We start from the raw sequence: 24,287 nt of genomic DNA on the forward strand, positions 1-24,287 counted from the left end.
AGTTAGCGTTAGCGTTAGCGTTAGCGTTAGCATTAGCTCTGGGCTCTGGGCTCTGGGCTCTGCTCACTATCTCAGAGCTTGTAAAACTGTTAGCCTGTGGCTATCAGTTTACCTCCGTCATGCTGAGCAGCCGTAGCACCTGGTGCAGTTTGATGACATCATAAGCCAGTAGCCGAACTGAGGAAGAGGTTGGCAGATGTTGGTGGGGAGGATGTTGGAGGGATGATGTAATAGTGATGGATTTTCTGTTGGTCAATTGGTCATGTGGTCTGGAATTATCTTCTCAGCACATCTGTCTTACACTATAGCTAATGGGAGACAATCTCTACAGCGCTATACCTCTCTGGTCGGGATAGATAGGCTCTCTCTCTCTCTCTCTCTCTCTCTCTCTCTATCTTACAACCACTCTCTCTTCCACACTCTCTCTGTCTCCCTCTCTCTCTTATAATCCCTCCCTCGGCTCTCTCTCGTCAGGGATGGGCTATACCTCCATAGTGTATCACCATAATCAAAACTCATGATGATGACCCACATTCCTGTAAAGATATAAAGCTGTTACACAATGATTCAAAGTGTATGGAATGGAATAATTGATGATTTAAATAAAATAAATACATACTTACCAAACCTTAAAGACAACCTAAAAGTATCTGAAGATTTGTACGATGTATGTGCTATTATTTGAGTGGAATTGTTATGGCTATAGCATCCATAAAGCAATCCAATCTGTAAAAGCTCTGAGAAGTTTTGGTTGACTGCGTGCCTATGTCTGGATGAAACAATTTCAATGTTAGATATTTATTGCCGTTAATCACAGTTGCGTGGGTGCAACACTTCTCAGGAAGAGAGCAGAGAGGAAGGGGATTCTTCTTGGGTTGCCTATTTTCCAAATCTGATATTTTCTGCATTCTTACTTTACAATTCTCGCATCTTACATACAGCGACTTTAAGTAACAAGCTTGCTACCTTATATTCTACTCTGGCTACCACTCTGGATACCTGATACTGTGCACTACTTTATATCCACAATGCACCGTAAAATAAGTGTACCACTGACCCACCCTTATTTCCGCACTATATTCCATGATGCATCGCGGTTTTCATTGTCATCACCGTCCCTATAGGGAAGGAGGGAACAAGTGATCTAAGTGAGCCAGTGTGTAACTGTAGCAATGTGAGGATGAGGTGAGGTGATTCACATTTACCAGGCTATGCGAAGTAGACAACTATGTATAGCGTCCAAACCGTCAACTACATATCAGGACCTGGCCCGTTTGTTATGGGCATCCAAGCCACAGGGAGATTTCTTTGAGGCATAAAAAGCAATCTTCCTATTCAGGCAAAGGCTTGAATAATATGCCTGAGAGAAATAACTTATTTTTGTGTTTTGGGCCTTTAAATGTTCTTAATGATGCTGTTGGCCTTCAGCCTATTGGAATGATTGCAGCGGTAAAGTAAGTTTCAGCCAATTTTACTGCTCCCCAATTCTGTCCAAACTAAAGTAGTAGTGTCTCCTTGTCCACATTTATCCCAGCTCAAGAGTTAGTTTTTTGCGCGCTTTTTTGGCATGCATGCATGCATGCCTATTATCTCCACTTTTCGCACTTTTATTTTAAGGCGAGCCGACTATACTTGCCCGTGCCTGGCTAAACTTAACTGGGCTATAGGAAGAACATAAATGGAATGGCGAACACTCTTTTCCGTGCTGCAGTCGATTTAAACATCTCCCTCCTAATTAACTTCGCCTCGCCCTTCCCCTGCAGTCTTTTATTATGCCCCATCGTCAGCACAGACCCCTCCCACCCACCGCATGTCTCTGGGCACGCCGGTGGCCTATATTTACCCCCCCTGCCCGTCCTCCCCACCCATCCATTACCACCCGCTCTTTGAAGAGGTGAGGGGAGTCGACTGGAGAAAGTTCCACTGAACCCAACTCCCAACCTAAAATGTCGGGTGCATCTCCCATCGTTCCTCTGGACGTGAGGGGAGGGGAGAGAGAACTACTTCCTTCCTGTGTTGCGGCTGAATTAACTGACTTCCTGTCTGGCAGGAAAAGACAGGGTTCTTGAAGCGATGTTTTGCTTCTCTCAAGACGTTAAGTGTCCGACCACCGCCCCCTACAGACCCCGACAGACATTGGAACCCAAACATCAACGACACTGATGCACAACTATTCCTAGTCTAGTGATAACTGTCTGATCTAGGTATCGGTCTAGGTCCGGCTCTATTTTAGGTTCTACTGGTATCTGTTGCAGTCTAGGTTCCACAGGTCTCGATTCTACTGGTCTAGGTTCTTGCCTAGGGGTTCTAACGGTTAAAGTTCAGTTCCAGAGTCCCTGTGTGGATATTGCTACAGAGGTAGGTGGTCTGGTGGTTTTCCAGAGTGGAGCGTAGCTCTTGCGAGACTGCAGCAGGACTCTCCATGTTGCATCAGTGACCGGGGAAAGTAGGTCGCCCGAACGTACACACGCACGGCGCCACCAGGGACGGAGCAGCTGACTAGCACGAGCGGGTCGTCAAAACGGGCTGCGACCGTGCGGCGGCCGGAAGGTGTAAAGGTTCTCACGCGTGCTGATGAGTTGGACTCCCCGGGGGAGAGGAGGAGGGCGGGGGAGGGAGGAGAGAGGAAGGAGAATAAAGGGGGAATCCATGAGATGCAACCCAGTACTAGTCCATCGCCATCTGTACATTTGCATGCGAGGTACACCGTAGGTCTCCTCGTCTATAGTAAACGGCGAACACCCGCTGAATCAGCTGTCTCTCGGAGGACTGGACGGGAATGCCCTGACCTTTAGGCGGAAATGAGGAATAAAATCAGTGTAACATCTATGAAAGCCCTTTTGTAGAGTTGATAACTTAATGAAATCAGGTTTCCTGTTTGTGTTTGACGTTTCCCGTTTTACAAGCGTAACACGATTATTCAAACCAAAAAAAAATTGTAAAACCCTTTAAAGAGCCACTGTGTTAGCTGGGATTCAAACACAATGAGATTTGGAAAATGTGTTTGAGGCTGAGAGTTTTAGGAAAAAGGGGGGCGTGTTATCCCCATGTTTACGACCCACGGCGACTCTATATGAAATGCACAACACCACAGTGTTATAGGCGTCCAGGAACTAAACTCCTGCTCAGACTGCGCCTCACCATCCACACACCTCAGCGTTATAATATATGTATCCGGTAACCCCCCAAAGCTACCCCTCACTCAGAGTCGGACATTTAATAAACTGCTCCGACAGAGCCTCACCAGGCACACGCACCATGTGCCTGAGTTGTCCGGAAAGCTAAACTTTCTCATGAACGTCGTAGTGAACTGCTGCCCAGACAGAGCTTAAAACGTCCATACATAGACCCTGCCGCCGGGCTTCATTGGACGTGGTAAAAGGCACTCGGATGTCACGAAAAGAACGTTGCAATTGAGTGGAACGCTCTTAAGGGTCTTATTTCAGTAGCAGTGACCAAATGACAGAGATTACTTTGTTGACGATCGTACAAGAGATCTTATGAAAAAAACTATTTTTGGTTGCCTGGCTCTTTAAGTTAAGGTCATATTGAGTCATTTCCTGTTAGTTGTGGTTTACGTTAATTAGGTCTGACTGTTGAGATTGCTTCAGGCAATCAACATATAGACAGTCCCTGCCGTAAAGTTTGATAACCATCACACACACACACACACACAGACACACACGCACACACACGCGCACACACACACACACACACACACACACACACACACACACACACACACACACACACACACACACACACACACACACACACACACACACACACACACACACACACACACACACACACACACACCTTCCAGTCTGTAATATCAGTATTTTCTACAGAGAAGTAGGATGCTTAGTGTGGTTACTAGAGACATGCAATGTAAAGGTGCTAATATAAACTTTTGGCATTGAGGCAGACCTGTTGTGTTAGTATGGTGGGCTAGTCGAGTTAGCCAGAACTACTTTGTTGTGTTAGTATACTGGTCTAGTAGAGTCAGCCAGACCTACTGTGTCTGTTAGCATACTGTGCTAGCCAGATATATGGGGTTGTGTAACCAAACAGGGCTAATAGTGTTTGCCAGACCTATGGTGTGGTGTTAGCATACCGGGCTGGTAGAGCTAGCCAGACCTACTGTGTTCTGTTAGCATGCTTGGCTGTTTGAGCTAGCTGGACCTACTGTGTGTGTAGAGATCTGTTTTCCAGATTGTAGGTCAAGTTAGGGCTGAAAATAGACACAGAGTCGTTACGTGATGAAAGAAAAACACACACACACACACACACACACACACACACACACACACACACATACACACACACACACACACACACACACACACACACACACACACACACACACACACACACACACACACACACACACACACACACACACACACACAAAACACACATTCCTCAACAACCCCCCATTTCACAGCCCATTAAACACTGCCTTTCTCTCTCTGTCCCTCTCTCTTAACTTAAGAATACAAACGGGACATTTTAGCTTTAGTATGCTGTCTGAGATGCATCGACCAAACCATAGATCCAAAACATTGTAAATTTGAAAAACGGAAGCGCATAAACTGAAACACAAACACAAAAGGCAACACAGAACTTAACATTTAACAAGTGCAATAACAACAACGCAAATATAGAAGGAACAACATAGCGGAAGTGAGCATCGATGGATGTTGACAATGAACCGGGTATATTATTGCCAGCAGACTTTTGTATATACTTACACAATATTGAAAGTGGATCAATTAAGTCTAATAATAAAATAAGTATTATTTTAAACTAGGACTACAACTGACTATTATTGTTATAGTCAATAAATTGATGAATCTTTTTTTGGAATCATTATTGAGTCTATAAAATCCAAACCCAAGTGATGTCTTAAATGTGCTTGCTTAGCCTCCTATTTATAATGATCCATGAACCATATATTTAGATTCAACTGCCACAGTAAGCAAAAAGTTTTTTTTATTTGTACCTGACATAAACGTTTAATTGATATCAAAATGAGATTATATTTATTTTATGGCGATGATTAACTTATGGTTGTATTTGAAACGGTACCTTCACTTGTGCCAGGCTTATCGGCATCGGCCAAGAAATGCAAAACGCTGTTTCAGAATGCAGGTTACATCCGATCCAAATCGGATAAAACTTATCAAACCGGGAAGGCACCTTACTTTTCCACATGGTCGGCAATAATAGTCCCCTTTCAATATTAGTCTGCCCATTTCAATGTCAAAATCTGGTGACAATCACTTCCCTTATGAGGTTGTGGCTTTTGTATTTGTGTTGTCATTTTTGCATTTGTGTGGTGGCTTTTGCATTTGTGTTGTGGCTTATTTGTGTTTGTGTTCTGTAAATGCCCATGTGTTTATTTTTTTGCAAAGCGCCTATACTGTATATGCAGATGAGGAATGATAACTTAAAATAAAAATAGAAGAATGTCGACATTTTAGTTAAGAATATACATACAAAAATGTACCATTTAATTGAAAGTTATCTATTATGTTTGAAGGTACAGTATGTCTATGTGCAGAGATCAGCATGGTATGGAAACACACAGATGAGAAATCGTCTGTCTGTGGTTTTATTACATTGGATGTCCTTTACCTGTCAAGATAGGTCACAAATCTTGCTTCTGTGTTTGCACATTGCTGTACTTTACCCAGCAGATCTTTGTTACCTGTGTAAGGATACATGTATTCGTATTCAACCGAATCGGTACAGACGTGACGGTTCAGTGCATGGATTTACACAGAGAATAGACGGTGTAGAATTAAATAAAACTGGCGTGCAAATTAATTAATCTAATGTGGAACTAATGTTAGATACGCGATTTCTTCAGGGATAACTAAACTGCAACCCTGATTGGCGCCTAGGTAGCCGAGCGTGTTATGGCGCATAGCACGTCGGGTTCTCTGACGTCTCTGGTATTTCCACAACGAGACTCGTAGTGGGGGTTGTCTAAGCCATGGTTCCGAAGGAATTGGGGGAAAGGAACTTTGGCTTTGACTCGCTGAAGTAGACTGAACCGCGACATGGAGGAGAAAGGGATTGTTGCCCGCGATTGTCTCCCGCCGGAGCCCGCTGCCCGCTTCCGAGGCACCACCGCCTCAGCGCTGCCCGCTGCAGGGCTCCAGCGGGAGACAATCGCGGTCAATAATCGCGGGCAACAATCCCTTTCTCCGCCATGTCACGGTTCAGTCTACTACCGATTGTTGTGGAAGAACCAGAGACGTCGGAAAACCCGATGCAGTCTTTAGATGTTTCATAATATCGTCTGGAAGCACACACAGCTTTTGGCCATGATAATATATATGATATGATATAGATATCCATGCATAATATGATATTATTTAGATATAGAGCTCCCGCTGGAGCACCCGGAGTGTTCTAGAATATTTACAGAACACGGCCAAAAAGCTGTGTGCGCCTCGCCATTGCGATACATCCACTGTAAACAGAGTGCATCGTACCGTGGCCGCAAGCTGCTCAGGGCCACACACCCCCACCCTCTACCTTGAGCCGCCTCTAAAAAACAGCACGTTTGTGGAAAGCTCATTGGGGGACTGGCTCATAGTGGCTGTAATTCTGTGTACTTTACGCTTTCATTCGTCTTGAGATGATGTAGGGTACTTATTTTTTTACTGTTTACATATTAGATTTCACAGTTCAGGCTGTTGCAGCTAGCTCAGGGGAGAGACTGTATGACACCAGGTGGTACAACCTGATACATGCACATAAAAAAGAATTGCCTTCTGGATTTTTGTTTTTTCTTTTCCCTTCATTTTACCGAACTCGTATCGAACCGTGATGTCTGAACCGAGGACAAACCGAACCGTGACTACCGTTACACCCCTAGTTATCAGTCATGGTTTGGGGGGTTATCTATGGGAAGTATGTGTTACTGATGTCTTTGTGTAATTTGCAGGTAGTTAAAACCTGCAGCTCGGTTCCAACCTCATTTGTTTGTGCATTGGGTGCACTGTCTCTCCTGGGAGCCAGGTTTGCCTGTGCGTCTCTCTCTCAATGGTGAGGCTGTGCTCACCTCTTCCCTTCAGAGTCAGGGATTTTAGTAGTTAGGATCTGTCCCAGTGCTCAGGTATTCGTATTCGGCCACTTTGTGTTCGCTGTCAAAGGCCAAATAGCATTCCAATTAGGTCTGGTTTTTGGGTGATTATTTCCAAGTGGCTTTAACTTGCTTTAGTCTGATGAGGTCTTTGTCTGGTGTGTCCAAGAACCAGCGGGCTAAAGGGGCATCCCTCTAGAGTCTCTAGATTATCTCTGTTATCTAGGGAGCGTGTCAGGGTCACTTTATTTAATGTGCTAAAATCTAAATGCTTTCTTTCAAATTTTGTTCTTTCGAGGTTATCTTGTTTATATTCTGCAAATTCTTAAATGGCAAGCGGACCCCAGACCTCGCAACCACGACGGGAAATGGGTTCATTAACGGAGTCCAATCTTTTGAGCCAGATTTTAAATGGGATCCTGTCTCGCTCTATATCTCTCTGTCTGTCTCACTGTGTGTGTGTGTGTGTGTGTGTGTGTGTGTGTGTGTGTGTGTGTGTGTGTGTGTGTGTCTGTGTGTGTGTGTGTGCGTGTGCGTGTGCGTGTGCGTGTGCGTGTGTTTGAGGGCTAAGAAGAAAGAGATTCTCCACTTCCCCTGGAGGAAATGCCATGGCAGTGGAGTCACACACACACACACACACACACACACACACACACACACACACACACACACACACACACACACACACACACACACACACACAGTTGCTTTCCCCAGCCGACTTTAGGAACCCTCAGCCACAGGGAGAGGGAGGAAGAGGAGGAGAGGAGGAGGTCACGCTGGCTTTCATCTCTTCCTCTTTGTGCTGACTAACAGAACCTCAGTAGTCAGCAGAAACCAGTCCAGCAGCAGAACTAGAACCAGAGGTGATGTCAGGGGAGTGGTGCATTCTGGGACGCATTGAAGGGGGGCTTGGGGGGGACGGAGGGTGACTAAGGGACTGGCGGAGGTTTGGAGGAAGATGAGGATTAGAAGGACAAAGCTTGGTTTGTTTTCTACAGACAAACAGCCAGAGGTGTGTTGGGTGTTAAGTGTTTAAATGGTGGATGAGCCCCCCTCCCCTTTGCTTGTCATGGGACACTGTTACATGGATAGCTTAGTTATTGGAGAACTAACTTCTACGATAACTGTGAGTTAGTGTCTCCACTCTAATGGATGTGAAAGAAACTGTGTTGTATAGTTGCTACCCTTTGACACAAGTTGATTCGAAGAAGAGGGATTTCTTTTTTAAATAAGTTGGATGATGTCATCCTCAAGAAGTGTGTGTGTGTGTGTGTGTGTGTGTGTGTGTGTGTGTGTGTGTGTGTGTGTGTGTGTGTGTGTGTGTGTGTGTGTGTGTGTGTGTGTGTGTGTGTGTGTGTGTGTGTGTGTGTGTGTGTGTGTGTGTGTGTGTGTGGAGTCCTTATAATTATTACTGTCTGCTTTCTGAGGTCACCTTTTGCCACAAGGAGAACACACACACATTCAGCCATATACACAGACAAGCTAAGTGAGCAAGTGACAGAAAGAAACCGAGAGAAAGTTTGACCGAGAGGTTGTAGTCTAAAGTTACAAGAGATTTGGCCCATTTGTCAAGTCTGTCATGATGTCACTGGTCTGTGTGTGTATGCATGTGTATACTGTTGTGTGAGTATTGTATAATGTGTGTGTGTGTGTGTGTACATTTGTGCGTGCGTGTGTGTCTTACCAAATGAACAGTTGACTCAGCATGTGGTCAGGCATGAGATGAGGATCTGAAGGAGAGCATCCGACATCTCTGGCCAAAGGGCACTGCGGCAGCGCAGCCTAATTTCTGCAGTATAGAGTAGTATTAAAGTGTAGTTTTAGTGTATAGTGCAGTACAGACTAGGGTCGTAGGAATAGTATATTATACAGGAATGGGTTAATGTTTGTGTTGTGGCCTAGTATGGCATAATATCAAAGTATAGTTTAGTGTGCCACACTACAGCATGGTCGATTTCTGAGATTGCTTAGTACAGGACCCCCCCCCCCCCCCCCTGCTGTGTTGGGGTGGGCTAACCTCTCATCATTGCCCGCGGGCCGCGCCATTCTCACATACAGACGGGGGGGATTGGCAGCTCAGGTGTCCATTTCACACAATGGAATCATGTGACAGCCTTTATAAAACACTCTCCCTTGCACACACACACACACACACACACACACACACACACACACACACACACACACACACACACACACACTCCCGCTAAGTGTGTGCTCTGACTTAATCAGATAAAACCCTTGGAACACACGTATACAAGCAGACACACAAGACAGGCTCTGCCTACATCGGCTCACATATAACGGTCCTGCACACACACACACGCACCCCCCACCCGGTTCCGTCTGTGTGAGGGATGATGTCATCCCTAGTCTAGAGCTGCTAGCGCCACTATGGGGGCGGTGTGATCGCAGATGAAAGTGCGTCGCAAGAGGCTTAAAACCAGTCTTTGTCTTGTGTTTGTGTTCAAACACACACACATACACTAACTTTACTCTCAAACACACATGCACAAAAACACAAACGTACACACACACAAAGCTCTAATGCATTTTGTTAGTGTTCATGATGCGTGTTTGTGATGAGGTAGCAAGGACTCAACAGGGCGTGGCTTTAGATTAAAGACAACACGACGTGGAAGTTCTTATTTATGTTTAAAATAGCTGTTTAGTTTCTGAGTCACCAGGTCGTCTTTGCAATACTACAGCAAATATACTTCCCAAATATATTCCCAATGTGTCCTGATTCACTCCTGATTAAATCCCTCCCATCACAGTCATGTGTTGTTTCAGTGCTTCTGGTGTCATATTATCTAGTTTACCGTTAGCATTAAACCCGCCTTATAGATTTGGCATGACGTAACATCACAGTGTTGTAGCGTTATGGAACGCAAGTATAAGCGATGTTTACAATCAGTGATAAACCAGGCCCCAAAACGAATGCCGTTACATGATAGATTTGGCTCTTCAGAATAGCAGTGCTGTTCAAGTAACTTTACAGAGGTGCAGAGTTAATAAAGATTTCATTGAGCGATGTAGCCTGTTGGTTCATGTGTGGCCTTGTGAACTGATATTTTCTCTCTGTCTCTCTCCAGGGTCGACATGTCAAGACCGGCCAGCTGGCGGCCATCAAGGTCATGGACGTCACAGAGGTTGGTCATCTGTCTGTTTCCCTGACGTCTGTCTGACTGTCTTTCTGTCTGACTAACTTTCTGACTGACTTAATTTGCAGGCTGTTAGGTTAAAGATGATGTTGAACATCCTTAAACTGTGTGTGTCTGTGTATGTGCGTGTGTGTTTGTGCAGGACGAGGAGGAAGAGATCAAACTGGAGATCAACATGTTGAAGAAGTACTCCCACCACAGGAACATAGCTACGTACTACGGAGCCTTCATCAAGAAAAGCCCCCCGGGTCACGATGACCAGCTCTGGGTACACACACACATTGAATAATGTGTCAGATTATCGGATTGAATAATCCGATAATCTGAAAATGTTTACTTTACGAATCAATGTAGATTATTATGATTACAACACTCTGTCCTCTCAAGTTTTCTTTTTATAAATATTAAAAGTCTTGTTTGTCCACCATTGCATTGAACGTTAGCCATCGTAGTTCTATAATGTGCGATCCCTGAACATGCCTTTGTTTGTTGTGCGTGTGTTTGTGTGTGTGTGTAGCTGGTGATGGAGTTCTGTGGTGCTGGCTCCATCACAGACCTGGTGAAAAACACCAAGGGAAACACACTGAAGGAGGACTGGATCGCCTACATCTCTCGAGAGATCCTCAGGGTAACTCTCCACCCTGCGCCAAGCATTCACCTCCCCAGGGCATGCTGGGAGATGAAGTTTAGCTCCAAAAACACTGGGATATAAACTTAAACATATTTAAAGTTTCAATCGCTAAGAGCTCCAATGGTTTTTATTTCTACAAATGTCGCTGCCCATCAACAAATGAGGTTGCACAATTTAGATTGAGCCTAAGGCAATCGATGAAAGTCCTCGAATTAGCACTATTATGAATATAACGAACGGGGTGCGACTGGGTGCATTCCCGCTATTCAGACTAGTACTAAGAGGCACACATATACTGAATCAGACTCGCTCTTCAGCTAACCTGTGTGTGTAGTGGCGTATGAACTATTATTTTCACCAAAGAAAAAGATCTTGAGCACAGCAACTGTCCCTCAAACGATTTCCCTCAGGATTACTTGTGTACTCTTATGCAAATGTGATGAGTAATCTCATCACATTTGTTCTTTTGTGAATCTCTGCGTAGGGATTGACTCATCTTCACGCCCATCATGTGATCCATCGAGACATCAAAGGACAGAACGTTCTTCTGACGGAGAATGCCGAGGTCAAGCTTGGTACGTCCGTAGAGCTTTCTGCTAGCCTGGCTTAGTCCAGGCTTAGCCATATAAAATGTTTATAAGACAGTTTTTCTTGCAAAACTGCCATACAAAGAGTGCTTTACGTTTCCATTTTATTTTATACGTTTTATTTTGTTCTATATACTACTTTTCTCTATCTTTATTTTTATGACATAGTCTTAACTGGTTTTAGTCTTTTCTCACCTGTTTCTATTGGTCGACCTTTTCAAAACTTTTATAACTTGTTCTAACTTGCTATGTTAGTTATAAACTGTTCTAATTAATTCTAACCGGTTCTGACTGGTTCCAGTGGACTTCGGGGTGAGTGCTCAGCTGGACCGAACGGTGGGTCGGAGGAACACCTTCATCGGGACACCTTATTGGATGGCCCCCGAGGTCATCGCCTGTGACGAAAACCCTGATGCAACATACGACTACCGGGTATGAAATCACGCTGTAACAACGCTAACCATGCTAACTCAGACTACATGATCAGACTCAAGGTAACTTAGGCAACAGTGTAAGAATCGGGGTAACCATGCTAACTGAGACGACGCAGCGAAGAGCAGTTGTGGTGTTAAGAACTAATACCACCGCACCATAACCATAATCATGAGTCAAGAGTGGAGAACGTTTTTGACATTGACGGTTTGAGACAGAAAGATGGACGCAACGCGGCATAAGATTTGCGGTGTTGCGTGGTGCTGACCGTTGTTGTGTTCCGCAGAGTGATCTGTGGTCTTGTGGAATCACGGCCATCGAGATGGCCGAGGGGGCTCCGCGTAAGTCCTCGTGCGAGACCACGTGCACATCTCACATTTAGCTACTACTACTGTCATTACACGGTGTGTACAAACACAGCAGCATCAACAAAGAGGAGATTAAGACTCGAGCTTAGCACTCCATATAGGGAATTCACTTAGTCTACTGTAGCCGATATGCAACAAGGCCATTTCAAACGTACCATGGCTGTTACTATTTAGCATCATTTAGCAGATGATATCCAAAAGGACTTGAAGGAGCAGGTAAGGGTTAAGCCGTCTTGCTCTATTTGCCAGTAACCAGTAAGCTGTTGACTATGGGGATTGAACACATAATCTTTCGGACGGGAGTCGAACACCCAAGACACTAGTGCTGCTCTTAATTAAACCGCAAAGTACAAGTTAATACGTGTCACATGGACCCATCAGGGAGCCAGATGATCTTGGCTCGCCTGGTCCTGTCTGACTATTGGCTCCTCCTTTTTCTTCAGCGCTGTGTGACATGCATCCAATGAGAGCCCTCTTCCTGATTCCCAGGAACCCGCCCCCTCGTCTCAAGTCCAAAAAATGGTAGGGTGGCTTTTATCAGGTTTCCTGTCCTTCTTATCCGTTTTTATCCAGCCGACCATTCCCCTATCCATCATCTCTCTCTCCATCTTTCTATTCATCCATCCCTTCTATCCATCCATCCATCCATCCATCCATCCATCCATCCATCCATCCATCCATCCATCCATCCATCCATCCATCCATCCATCCATCCATCCATCCATCCATCCATCCATCCATCCATCCATCCATCCATCCATCCATCCATCCCTCTAGCCATCATCTCTCTTCCATCTTTCCATAGTATCTATTCATCCACCCCTATATCCATCCTTCAGGCATGGAGATCTGAATGCATCCAATCTTGGTATCTAGCCATCCATCCAACCATAAATAATTCCCTATCGTGCATCGGGCTATTTAAGGACTCACAAAGCGTGGCAACGCCCCGCACTCTCTCTAGCGGCTGCTTGTGGCAGTGTACCACTTGGCCGACGGAAGTGCTTCAAACCAGGAACTGAAATCCCACCACGAGTCTGTACCGGTCTGCCAGTCATCACTGTGCATCAATTTGTCCTCTTACTTGGCCGAACGTGCGCTGCGAGACGTTCTCATTTTCATAAAGTAAACCGAGGTTAAACCTTTGTCCCTCCCCTTTACAGCTGCCGTGATCACCTGCCACACGCGCGAGCCCCTCCCAGAATCCCTTGCCCCCCACCTTGTCCAATACAAAGTGAATGAGGGGGCGGGGAGCGCCGCACTCGAGCATTGACCGTATACATCTCCTCTTGTTCCTTCCCCCCCCACAGGTCCAAGAAGTTCTTCAGCTTCATCGAGGGCTGCCTGGTGAAGAACTACACCCAGCGACCCCCCACGGAGCAGCTGCTCAAGCACCCCTTCATCAGGGACCAGCCCAACGAGAGGCAGGTCCGCATCCAGCTCAAGGACCACATCGACCGCACCAAGAAGAAGAGGGGCGAGAAGGGTGAGCCTCCCGCGAGGGACCTGTCTGTGGATGGACGGGATGGGCCTCCAGGATCTCCTGATTACTAGACACTCATTAAGCAGCTGGCACTTTAATCCCTTAAAATGAGTCCCTTAAAATGAATTTGACATGAGTTATTATCGTCCGTTATGTTTATCGCTTTACCAAATTGCTACTCAGCGTCCGTGTCCGTGTCGACGGTTGTGAATGATCCCTGACCTTTGACCTCCAGATGAGACGGAGTATGAGTACAGTGGAAGCGAGGAAGAGGAAGAGGAGACACCTGAACAGCAAGGGGAGCCCAGGTACATCCTTCGTCTTGGTGTTCTCTGCAGAACACTAGGATCCATTGCTGTATAAACCATAAACAAATGCGAGCACACCACCATACCAACACACTGCTGCTATTGAGATACCACGCTAACTGCAAAATCAGAACCAGACATTTTGTTTATTACTTGAAACAAGTGTGACACCTATCTCGTTTCTGACGCTACAAGATGCCACGCTTCTAGAGCTCTACTGTACCCAGGTGCTAGCATGCTAACGTCTCTCTACTGTGAAGGGAGGCTAACACACAAACGCCCCGCTGCTGCAAGATGCTAACATGCTCGCGTATCTTTTGCTATCGCGGTGCCGACACGCTAACCGGGCGTCTCTCCCCTCCCAGCTCCATCGTCAACGTTCCGGGCGAGTCCACGCTGCGGCGCGACTTCATCCGCCTGCAGCAGGAGAACAAGGAGCGCTCGGAGGCGCTGCGGCGCCAGCAGCACCTGCAGGAGCAGCAGCTCCGCGAGCAGGAGGAGTACAAGAGGCAGCTCCTCGCCGAGCGGCAGAAGCGCATCGAGCAGCAGAAGGAGCAGCGCAAGAGGCTGGAGGAGGTGAGGCGGAGGAGGAGGAGGAGGAGGAGGAGGAGGAGGAGGAGGAGGAGGAGGAGGAGGAGGAGGTGGGGAGGTGGTTGGGTGGAAAGGCGGGAGTAGGTGAAGAGGAGGAGGAGGAGGTGGGGAGGTGGGTTAATGGAAGGAGGAAGAGGAGGAGGAGGAGGTGGGGAGGTGGGTTAATGGAAGGAGGAAGAGGAGGAGGAGGAGGTGGGGAGGTGGGTTAATGGAAGGAGGAAGATGAGGAGGCTGCATTAGATGAGGAGGATATGGGGAGAAGGTTAAGTGAAGGGCGGATGAGGAGGTGCAGGAGGCGAGATAATCCTCTGTCTATTGTAGTACATTACTGGGAAGTTAAGATGGGGCAGTGGCTTGAACCAGATTTTACGCTGATAAAATCTCCACTGTGATTGATCCTCTTCTCTGGCGTCATGTGACAACCCTTCCTGGGAGAGTTCTCCTTTTAGCTTCATTCATTCATTCTTCATTCATGCATGATGCAAGTTGTTCTTCTAGTCTTAAGTCTCCATGGTACCCCCCCCCCACACACACACACACACACACCTCTCCATCTTCATGAGCAAGTCACCAAGCTTGGGGCTAGCCATGCAGCGATGGGCTAACCATGCTACCAGCCATGCTGCTAACCCCCTCCTCTGACCAGCTGGCTATGCTACAAGCTAATATCCCCTGGAGGGTGAAGGCAGGGGCTCCACTGGACCACTCTCTTCATGGAAACCACGCAAGCCCAGGCTGACTTGTCACCATGTCAGGCGGAGAGCACATGTACCGCCGCTGAACATGTGATCTGTTGTCGGTTGATCCTGGTTGTCCCGGCTGGCCGGGAGCCAGCACAGCAGAGCTTATGAAACAGAAACAGCGGAACTATTCCTCAGAGTGCCCACTGCCTTAAACGCCATGTGTCCCGGCCTGACCGGAAAGGACCATTAGAGACTACTGCCGCTAGACAGATTAAAGTGGGGTTGAACTTTATTAAGCGATAAATCACCTCTCAAGGTTAGCCCAGGGAGTCACATGATCACCCGGTCGTTTCCATACTCTTTCCATGGCAGCAGCATCTGGGTTTCTGGAACGTGCTTAGTTTCTCGCTTCTGACAATTTAGTCCAATTTTATTTTATACCCTGTCTTCATTTGTCCAAACACTCCCATCAACGGGAAACTGTTGACAACCAATCCAAATCATCTTCTGTTGTATATTTACTGTAGAATTCCTCCAATCACTAATGACCCACGAGTCGGGATAGCCAATCAAGAAGCGGGTTTACTTCGATCAACGTGTCTCATGGGAAACACGTTGATCCAAACAAAAGTGTCGCCTGACCTCTGCACTCTTCCCTGCCCCCTGGTGGCGGGCCACAGCAACAGCGCCGCGAGCGGGAGATGCGGCGGCAGCAGGAGCGCGAGCAGCGGCGCCGGGAGCAGGACGAGAAGCGGCGGGTGGAGGAGGTGGAGCGCCGCCGCAAAGAGGACGAGGACCGCCGGAGGGCCGAAGACGAGAAGCGGAGGGCCGACCGTGAACAGGTAGGAGGAGTAAGTAGCACGGGGCGGAGCGAGGAGCTAGGAGTTAGCGGCTAGGAGACCGGTTGGAAGCTAGGAGAGGAGTAAGCAGTTACCATTTAGTCTTTTGCAAAATACAAGAGATGACACATTTACATGGTGGTGCACTTTCACTCGGCCAGCCATTGAAAAGGAATCAATTATTTATCTAACTGTCCTCGTGTTTGATTGACAGGAGTATATCCGTCGCCAACTGGAGGAGGAGCAGAGGCACCTAGAGATGCTGCAGCAGCAGCTGCTCCATGAACAGGCCATGCTCCTGGTGAGTCCGCCCCCCCCCCCCCCTCTAAACCTCCACCAGACAGCCATGCTACTGGTGAGTCCCAACCCCCCCCTCTAAACCTCCACCAGATAGCCATGCTACTGGTGAGTCCCAACCCCCCCCTCTAAACCTCCACCAGATAGCCATGCTACTGGTGAGTCCCAACCCCCCCCTCTAAACCTCCACCAGATAGCCATGCTACTGGTGAGTCCCGCCCCCCCCCCTCTTAGTCTCCACCAGATGCCATGCTCCTGGTGAGATAGCCTCAGCCAAACCACCACCAGCTAACCATGCTACATGTGAGTTCCCCCCCCCCCCCCCCCCCCCTCCAAACTCCCTCCAGCTAGCGATGCCACTCATGAGTTACCCCTGACTCCAAACCCCCTCCAGCTAGCCGTGCTCCTAGTCTGTTACCCCTCTTTCAACCCCCACGTGCTAGCCATGCTACCAGCTAGCATACAAATAACAGGTGTTTCAAACAGCTGTCGGCCCGTCCAGCTGTGCAGTGATAATCCAGGAGCCTTTCTCCCACCATAAGATACGACCAGTCCATGTGATCTGTGGTGTCCTACTGCTGCGTTAGAATGCATGTCTCCCTGATGGGAACCGGGGCTGTTTGCGTCCCCCCGGTGAGGATGCCACAGGGTAACAGCCTGTCCTAGCGGAGTTTTAGGCTTAACTGTCAAGAGTCCGGCCAAGATGTCGTACTGCGTGTATGGTGGAGGGTCCCTAGTGGAGGGGGGAGGGAGGGAGGTCAGGGAGGCGGGAGGGGAGGAGGGGGGCAGCACTAGTTTTATTGTTGAGGGATTGTTTTTCTCACGCATGGAGGAAAGGGAGATAATGGGAGGAAGGGACGCCTCACCTCCTTCTCCGCTTCACACGTTACCGCTGCTGTCCCCCCCCCCCCCCCCCCTCGTTCACACACCGTCATCATCTTCCTCCTCATCCTCATCGTCACTCGCACCGTCAGTACCTCCTGTACAGCGTGGTTAGCTCTCACTGCGATGAAGCATTCATTCGTCCAGAAAGGTCTTCGTTCGTTAGTTCCTCCAGAGAAAACTGTCAACGAGGGCACTCTCACCGCATGCGTATAAAAAAACGTGCAGATCTGCGTCTGCATTGACACGTGTATGAGTCACGGAGAAGCATTTAACTACAGTCCTGAACGCCCCTTGAAGGCCGCTGCCAAATACAGTGCAGGTGTGGCTGTAACCATGGAGATCCTTAACATGATGAAATTGTGAAAAAAACACCTTATCATAAACAATGTGTGTATAGCACCTTTTTAACAAGATCCATTTTTTTATATTTCCAAATGAGAGCCAAATGCTACTAATAAATGAATTAAGTGTATTGGAAATAAATAGATACATTTATAATAAAGCAAATTCAATCATGTAAGCATGTTGGATGGACTAAAAATCAGCGTTTTCGGGTAAAATGCTTCCAGTTGTCCCAAACGGCACTGCGGGGTTGGCTGGTGGTTGTCTAGCCAGTTGTAGTCCCATGGATGATGACGTTAAACGCCTCCACCTCCTCCTCCTCCACCTCCTCCCTGAACCCAGGAGTGCAAGTGGAAGGAGCTGGAGGAGCAAAGACAAGCTCAGAAGCTCAAGAAACAGCTGGAGGAGGAGCAGGCGTCCCTCCTCTCTCTCCAGCAGCATCAGCAGGCCGGCAGACCCCCGCAGACCGCCCTATCAGCTAGGGGCGGTCAGGTGGAGGTGGTCCATGAGAGGACCCCACCCTCCCAGCTCCAAGACCCCGCCCCTGACTCTGAGCCAATCAGAGAGGTGAAGCCCTCGTTGCAGGTTGCCATGGTGTCAGCCGCAGTAGAAATGCTTTGTGTGCTTGTGTGTACTCACACCCCTTCGCGCTGGGATGGGCTGGAGTGTTGATGATGTGGTGGTGTTGTCACGGTGATGGAAAACCCTTCACCTGTGCCTTTTAAACTCTGAGCTACACCTCTTCTACACGAGTACAACAGTACAACACCTAGTACAACCAGTCTAACCGTAGGCCTGTTGCCGGGACGTGTCTACATCTTCAATCTTCTTTAATTCATCTCATAAGTTTTAAAGAGAAATATAGTACATCACATGACCGCAACTGACCAATCGGCTGCAAGCTTGAGTGAATCTTTTTTTAAATATGAACTAAAGGCATTTCTAACCAAAAAGTACATTAAGTCCCCGCTATGATGTTCAATAGCTGATATAACATTTTCAACATCAGTTATTCATAACTTTTTGTAAAATGCAAATGGAGCTTACTGTTCTAGCGCCTGTAAAGCTTACATTCTGTGATGTGAAATGGCTATGTTCACTCCTTCAACACTAACAAGGTATCTTGATAGTCGTCGTTAGTGTCCTTGTTTCCCAACATGTACCAAGTGAGCCAGAGAAAACATTGATGAGACTGGAGGGAAATTGTTACTAAGAGAATTTTTGTTTTGTTCCAAGACTCCAACCTCATTAATAACATGAACCGTTCATATAATCTTCACATCATATCAACATTCATCGTCACCATCAACACCTCATCTCCGTGATCCCATCCCAGTATCACACTCGGCTGACTGTCGGACGATCTGTGGGAGTCCCTGTGTGTAGGGTTGGCATGGTAACACGTTGGGGTGTTGGCTCCGTGGGTCACATGACTCCTCAGGGAAGTTGTGTTTCTGTCTTTAGTGTGTGAGTCTCCTCTAGAAACTACTCTAACTGTGTGCTCTGCAGGGTGATGCTTACTTACTATAGCAACTAAATGCTTGCGCTCCCTCTCTCTATCGATCTAGTACTCTCTCTCTCGCTCTCCTTGGCTATCACTGTTGTTACTGCATAGAGCACTTCTTAACTTATGTTTCTGGGTCCATTTTGTGTGTGTGTGTGTGTGTGTGTGTGTGTGTGTGTGTGTGTGTGTGTGTGTGTCTGTGTCTGTGTGTGTGTGTGTGTGTGTGTGTGTGTGTGTGTGTGTGTGTGTGTGTGTGTGTGTGTGTGTGTGTCCAGGCTGACGAGCGCTACCGTAAGAATATCCAGGGCTCCCCCCAGACCAAGCCGCCCCCGCCGCCCCCCCGCTCAGAGTCCTCCCACCCCAATGGCCCCGCCCCCACAGAGACCCCCGCCCTGCACCGGCCCATGGAGCCCCAGGTAACTACGGCAACCTCCGTCCCCCCTGACACACAAACACCACACAGAAAGACATAAGGCCTGCACAAACAAGCTTTCACAGATAACCCTTTGACACACGCAGTACGCTATGGTCCTAATGTCTCTCACTATCCCACTACCTCCCATTACCTTTGGAAGAATGTCGACACTGGTGAAAGTGGTTAATGTCAGTATTAATCTGTCTGTTGATGTTATTAACATGAAGTCATGATCACCCTTTATATATAACCGCATATTATGTCGATGCGACTAATTCATGTTTCTTTGTTGTTTGTTGATCTATGTTTACGGTATTATTGTGTTTTTTTCTGAAGTCGTATTTTTGCTCTGATTGTTTGAGATGCTAATCCTGGTCTTCATCTGTGCTACTTCCTGTGTTTCTGCGTTCACTTCCTGTATCGGAGGAGCGCTCCCGGGAACTCGTTGGCTCTGTGCTTTATCTCTTCCCCAATCGCTTTTCTCCGACAGCCCAGCCGTGACATCAGTACCCTGTGTAAACCATAATAGCAGTAACACAGCTCTTCCTTCAGGATGGGACTTGGATCACAGTTGGTGTACTGACATACTTTCCATTGGTTGTTGATTGTTTTCATGATGTGATGATGAAACTCGATGAAACTCTCTGACACAATTACCGTCTACCTGCCGTCCACAGTCCATTTTCAAACCCTTTGTTTGTTCTTACATGTTTGTCAGTTTTTTCTGTGTGTTCTGTATGTAATTGTATAAATAATATAAGGTAGACAGGTTGGAGGGCTAAGGCGTTGTTCTGATCAAGTAAATCGTTTAGTGCGAAGTTGCTCTTTGGTGAATAATATTAGGCTTATGAGTTTTATGTCATGGGGTGTTGGTTGTGTGTGTGTGTGTTTGTTTGCACACATTTCATGTTGATCGGTTGCATTGTGCCTAAGGGTGTGTGTTCTGCGTGTGTGTGCCTGTCTATGAGAATTTAGGAAATTAAAAGTGCTGAGGTCGGTTGGGGACGTTGTTGCTCTCATCGGCTGAGTCGTATTTGTAACTTCATGAGGCCTGCAGTGGACCGGCTAGCACAGGACAGAAAGCATCATAAACACTTGTGTTTTATAAGGACTTGGTGTGTCGTAAATACCAAAGTTAGTCAGACATGCAAAACACTCACACAACCACATCCTGTCTCCTGTCTGGTTTCAAGTCACCGCCGCTTGGTTTAAAACAGCCATCTCCCGCCTCACAACACGGTGGACATGACAATGCCACACGGGTCCACTTTCTGAAACTGAACCGTAACATTCAATTTGTATGCTAGTTTCAGTTCACTACTCTCCGATGCGTGAAGCCAAGTTGTGTTTGTCTTGTTTCATGTTTTTGTTATAATGCCTTGACCCCATCAATAACGGCGTAATCAGTATCCACTGCATCCATTTTGTATCCAGTATCCATCACATGATTGCCCCTTTTGTTTCCATGGTAACCCTGTTTACTTTGTGTTTGTTTGATTTAAAGTATGATTTTGTGTGCATGCTGATCCCCCCCCCTGTGTTTTTTGTCATTGGAAGGTGCGCTCCAACATGGCCGCCTTAAAGAGCAACACCAGCATGGCAGCTTCCTCCACCTCTTCCTCCTCCTCCACCTCTTCCTCATCATCCGCTAGCGCCCCTCCCTCTGCGACCCACTCCCACCCCAGCTTCCCAAACCATCACCTCCGCTCCAAGCAGGACCATCTCAACCAACACCAACACAACCATCCATCTTCATCATCATCATCATCAGCATCATCAACACCCCATCGCACTGACCTGCCACCCCACCCCCAGACTAGACCCTCCCCCAGCAACCCCTCAGCCCCCCCAGAGGAGCTCCCACCCAGGGTAAGCAGTGGTGTTGCTGGGTGTAGCCGTGTAGCTGTTAGCTGGTTGTAGCGATGTAGCAGCTCTGTAGCAGTACATCAGCGTGGTTGTGTGGTTGTGTAGCTGGTATGTTGTAGCAGGAGTGCTGCTGTTTAGCCGGGTGTAGCCATTTAGGGATGATGTACAACGGTAGGGATGTGTCAGAGCTGTTACGCGGTGATGAAGCTGGGTGTGGCGTTCTAGTGGTAGCTTGCTACTAGAAAGCTAGCGAATGTCTTTCCCCTTGGTCCCGTCATGCTAACCTGGGTATGACGCTCCTACAAGTTCAACAGGATTTAATACTTCAGAAGAGAGCACGGTGTGTGCATGAGCTCTCATTCGTGTGCGGGAATGCGCATGTGAGGTGTGTGTGTGCGCGTGTTTGCACATTTAGTTTAGTGTTTGTATAGCAGCTCATTGTGTCTGTGATGAAAGGTTCCAATGAGAACCACCTCCAGGTCTCCCGTGTTGTCAAGGCGAGAGTCTCCTCAGCACCAGGGCAACGCACCGCCCGGCCACCAGGCGGCCCAGCGCAACGCCATCAGGTGGGTCACACAAGGGCTCCAACACAACGTCCCCTGTTTGACTTAAAAACGCACCGTGTGTGTTTACATGCCCAAACGATAAACCCTTTTTTTTTTTCAAATGTTGTAATCGTTATATTACAATATGTATTACTCGTGATGGCACACGTTAAGAATGTATAATTTGTGTCTCAACAAAACACATGTTCAAGACCGGGTCAGTCAGAGATTAGTCAATATACTGTACACAGTCAGGAAGTAAACAATGAAATCAATAAAGAATTGACAGGCTCAAAACATTTTCATCGTATGCCAGAAATGATTTTCAAATATGTTTGTGTGTGTGTGTGTGTAGTGCTGCAGAGCCCAGGATGCTGTGGGACAGGGTGGAGCGCTTGGTGTCGCGGCCGGGGGGCGTGCCCAGCGGGGGGTCTAGCAGCTCCAGCTCCTCCAACAGCTCCACCAGCAGCTCCAGTAAGACCCCCACCCAGCAGGCGTCTGGGGACAAGATCAGGCCCCGCAGTGAGTGACACACAAATACACACGCACACACGCAAAAACACACACACACACACACACACACACACACACACACACACACACACACACACACACACACACACACACACACACACACACACACACACACACACACACACACACACACACACACACACACACACACACACACACACACACACACACACACACACACACACACACACAGTGTGCCTGGTGTCATATCATGTTTAGTGCTGTGTTCCTGACCTGTGTTTCTTCCTCCCTCCAGCCTCCTCCAAGTCAGAGGGTTCCCCCCTCCAGAAGCCCCCCGCTGAGGAGAGGAGAGAGCAGAGCAGACCCTCCCGTACTGCGGTGAGGGCCGCTCAGGCCGTGACCACTAGATGGTGGTCTACTAGCTCTACTAGTTCTCCTCATTCGCCTCCTTCTACACCTTCTGCTACTCTACTACTTCTAATAGTTTTACTTCCAGTACTTTCACTGGTTGTTCTCCTTGTTCTCGTTCTCTTGCTTCTACTAGTTGTTACTAGTTCTAGTTGCACTTCTACTAGTGGTAGTGGAAGACTGGCTGTAGTCGAGCTGGTGTGTGTGTGTGTGTGTGTTTGTGTGCTGCATCGGACCCGAGAGTCGTTTCAAGTTGAGAGAGACTTGGCTAAGGGTTAGCTTATGCTAATGGTTGGCTTACTTTTGGCTTGTTGACTAATGCTTGTTGACTAAACTGTTAGATCATTTGAACGGTTGGCTAATACCAGTGTTCGACCTATGCTATTGTTTGGCTAATGCTGGCTCTGTGATGCTTGGTACGAGTGATTGAAGAAATGGTTTCTGGGGTCCGTGAGAAGAGCTTGTTGTAATTGAGTGGGTTGCAATCAAGCCTCGAATGTCTGTGTGTATGTGTTAGTATATGTTTTTTTTTCATGTGTGTCTGATTCAAAATGTGCTGGATGGTTTGAATTGCGTCTTGTGATCATCTTACCCCTCATGCCAGCCCAAAGCACGCAGTGGTCTGCTTTATCAAACGCTTCCTGGTCTACAGTCCATGGCTTCAGTCTGCTGGACTAACCATACTCTAACTGTAACTCTCTCCATCGCCTACCTATTCTGAAGTGAAGCCTATTTTCCTCTCTCTCTAACACGTCTCTCTCCTGTTTCCAGCGCCTGGCTCGCCCAGCACGCCGTCTGACGCTGACTAATCTATTTCCTGTGACATCCTCTAACCACCTCTTCTCCGCTCACTACGCTGGCTTCTCATTGGCTGGCTGCCCTCTCTGACGAGTGTCTCCCCTCCGGCGGCGCTCCCGTGGAGCGGTTCTGAATGACGCTCGCGTGTTTTTTGCCGACACAACCGCCCACCCCGGACCTGAGTTTGACCTGTGACCTTTGACCCCCCCCCCCCTCCTTCGGCAGGACCTGACCGCGCTGGCCAAGGAGCTGCGGGCGGTGGAGGAGGTGTCCCCGCCCCACAAAGTGACCGAGTACTCCTCGTCCAGCGAGGAGTCGGGCACCACCGACGAGGATGACGATGAGGAGGTGGACCAGGACGGAGGGGAGGAGTCCACCTCGGGGCCGGAGGACCCGCGGGCTGGGTACCGTCTCACCTATTACCATCCGACCTTTGACCCCGAGCCCTCGTTCTGAAGCCTTGGCTCTCTGTTACCTTTAACCCCTGAATACTTGCCCTGAATAATCTCGACACTTAATACTGTGAATAAGTGTCGTGAATTAG

The 24,287-nt window shown here is 47.7% G+C and overlaps 1 protein-coding gene across 2 annotated transcripts in view; it reads left to right on the top strand.

Moving 5' to 3' along the window:
• LOC130373918 (mitogen-activated protein kinase kinase kinase kinase 4-like) overlaps positions 1–24,287 on the top strand; it is a 45,333-nt gene that overhangs the window by 10,228 nt on the left and 10,818 nt on the right. The window contains exons 3-21 of one of the 2 annotated variants that reach the window (XM_056580578.1): positions 10,198–10,254; positions 10,409–10,534; positions 10,784–10,894; positions 11,382–11,472; positions 11,786–11,916; positions 12,203–12,257; positions 12,728–12,806; positions 13,595–13,770; positions 14,003–14,075; positions 14,441–14,651; positions 16,030–16,191; positions 16,403–16,489; positions 18,055–18,279; positions 19,492–19,632; positions 21,189–21,500; positions 21,954–22,063; positions 22,398–22,564; positions 22,833–22,915; positions 23,969–24,147. In XM_056580578.1, coding sequence (XP_056436553.1) covers positions 10,198–10,254; positions 10,409–10,534; positions 10,784–10,894; positions 11,382–11,472; positions 11,786–11,916; positions 12,203–12,257; positions 12,728–12,806; positions 13,595–13,770; positions 14,003–14,075; positions 14,441–14,651; positions 16,030–16,191; positions 16,403–16,489; positions 18,055–18,279; positions 19,492–19,632; positions 21,189–21,500; positions 21,954–22,063; positions 22,398–22,564; positions 22,833–22,915; positions 23,969–24,147 — 2,576 coding nt within the window. The remainder of the gene's footprint in view (positions 1–10,197; positions 10,255–10,408; positions 10,535–10,783; positions 10,895–11,381; positions 11,473–11,785; positions 11,917–12,202; positions 12,258–12,727; positions 12,807–13,594; positions 13,771–14,002; positions 14,076–14,440; positions 14,652–16,029; positions 16,192–16,402; positions 16,490–18,054; positions 18,280–19,491; positions 19,633–21,188; positions 21,501–21,953; positions 22,064–22,397; positions 22,565–22,832; positions 22,916–23,968; positions 24,148–24,287) is intronic. The other variant, XM_056580579.1, reaches the window with a different exon arrangement.

This window comes from Gadus chalcogrammus, chromosome 20 (genome assembly GCF_026213295.1).
Source record: "Gadus chalcogrammus isolate NIFS_2021 chromosome 20, NIFS_Gcha_1.0, whole genome shotgun sequence".
NCBI lineage: Eukaryota > Metazoa > Chordata > Actinopteri > Gadiformes > Gadidae > Gadus > Gadus chalcogrammus.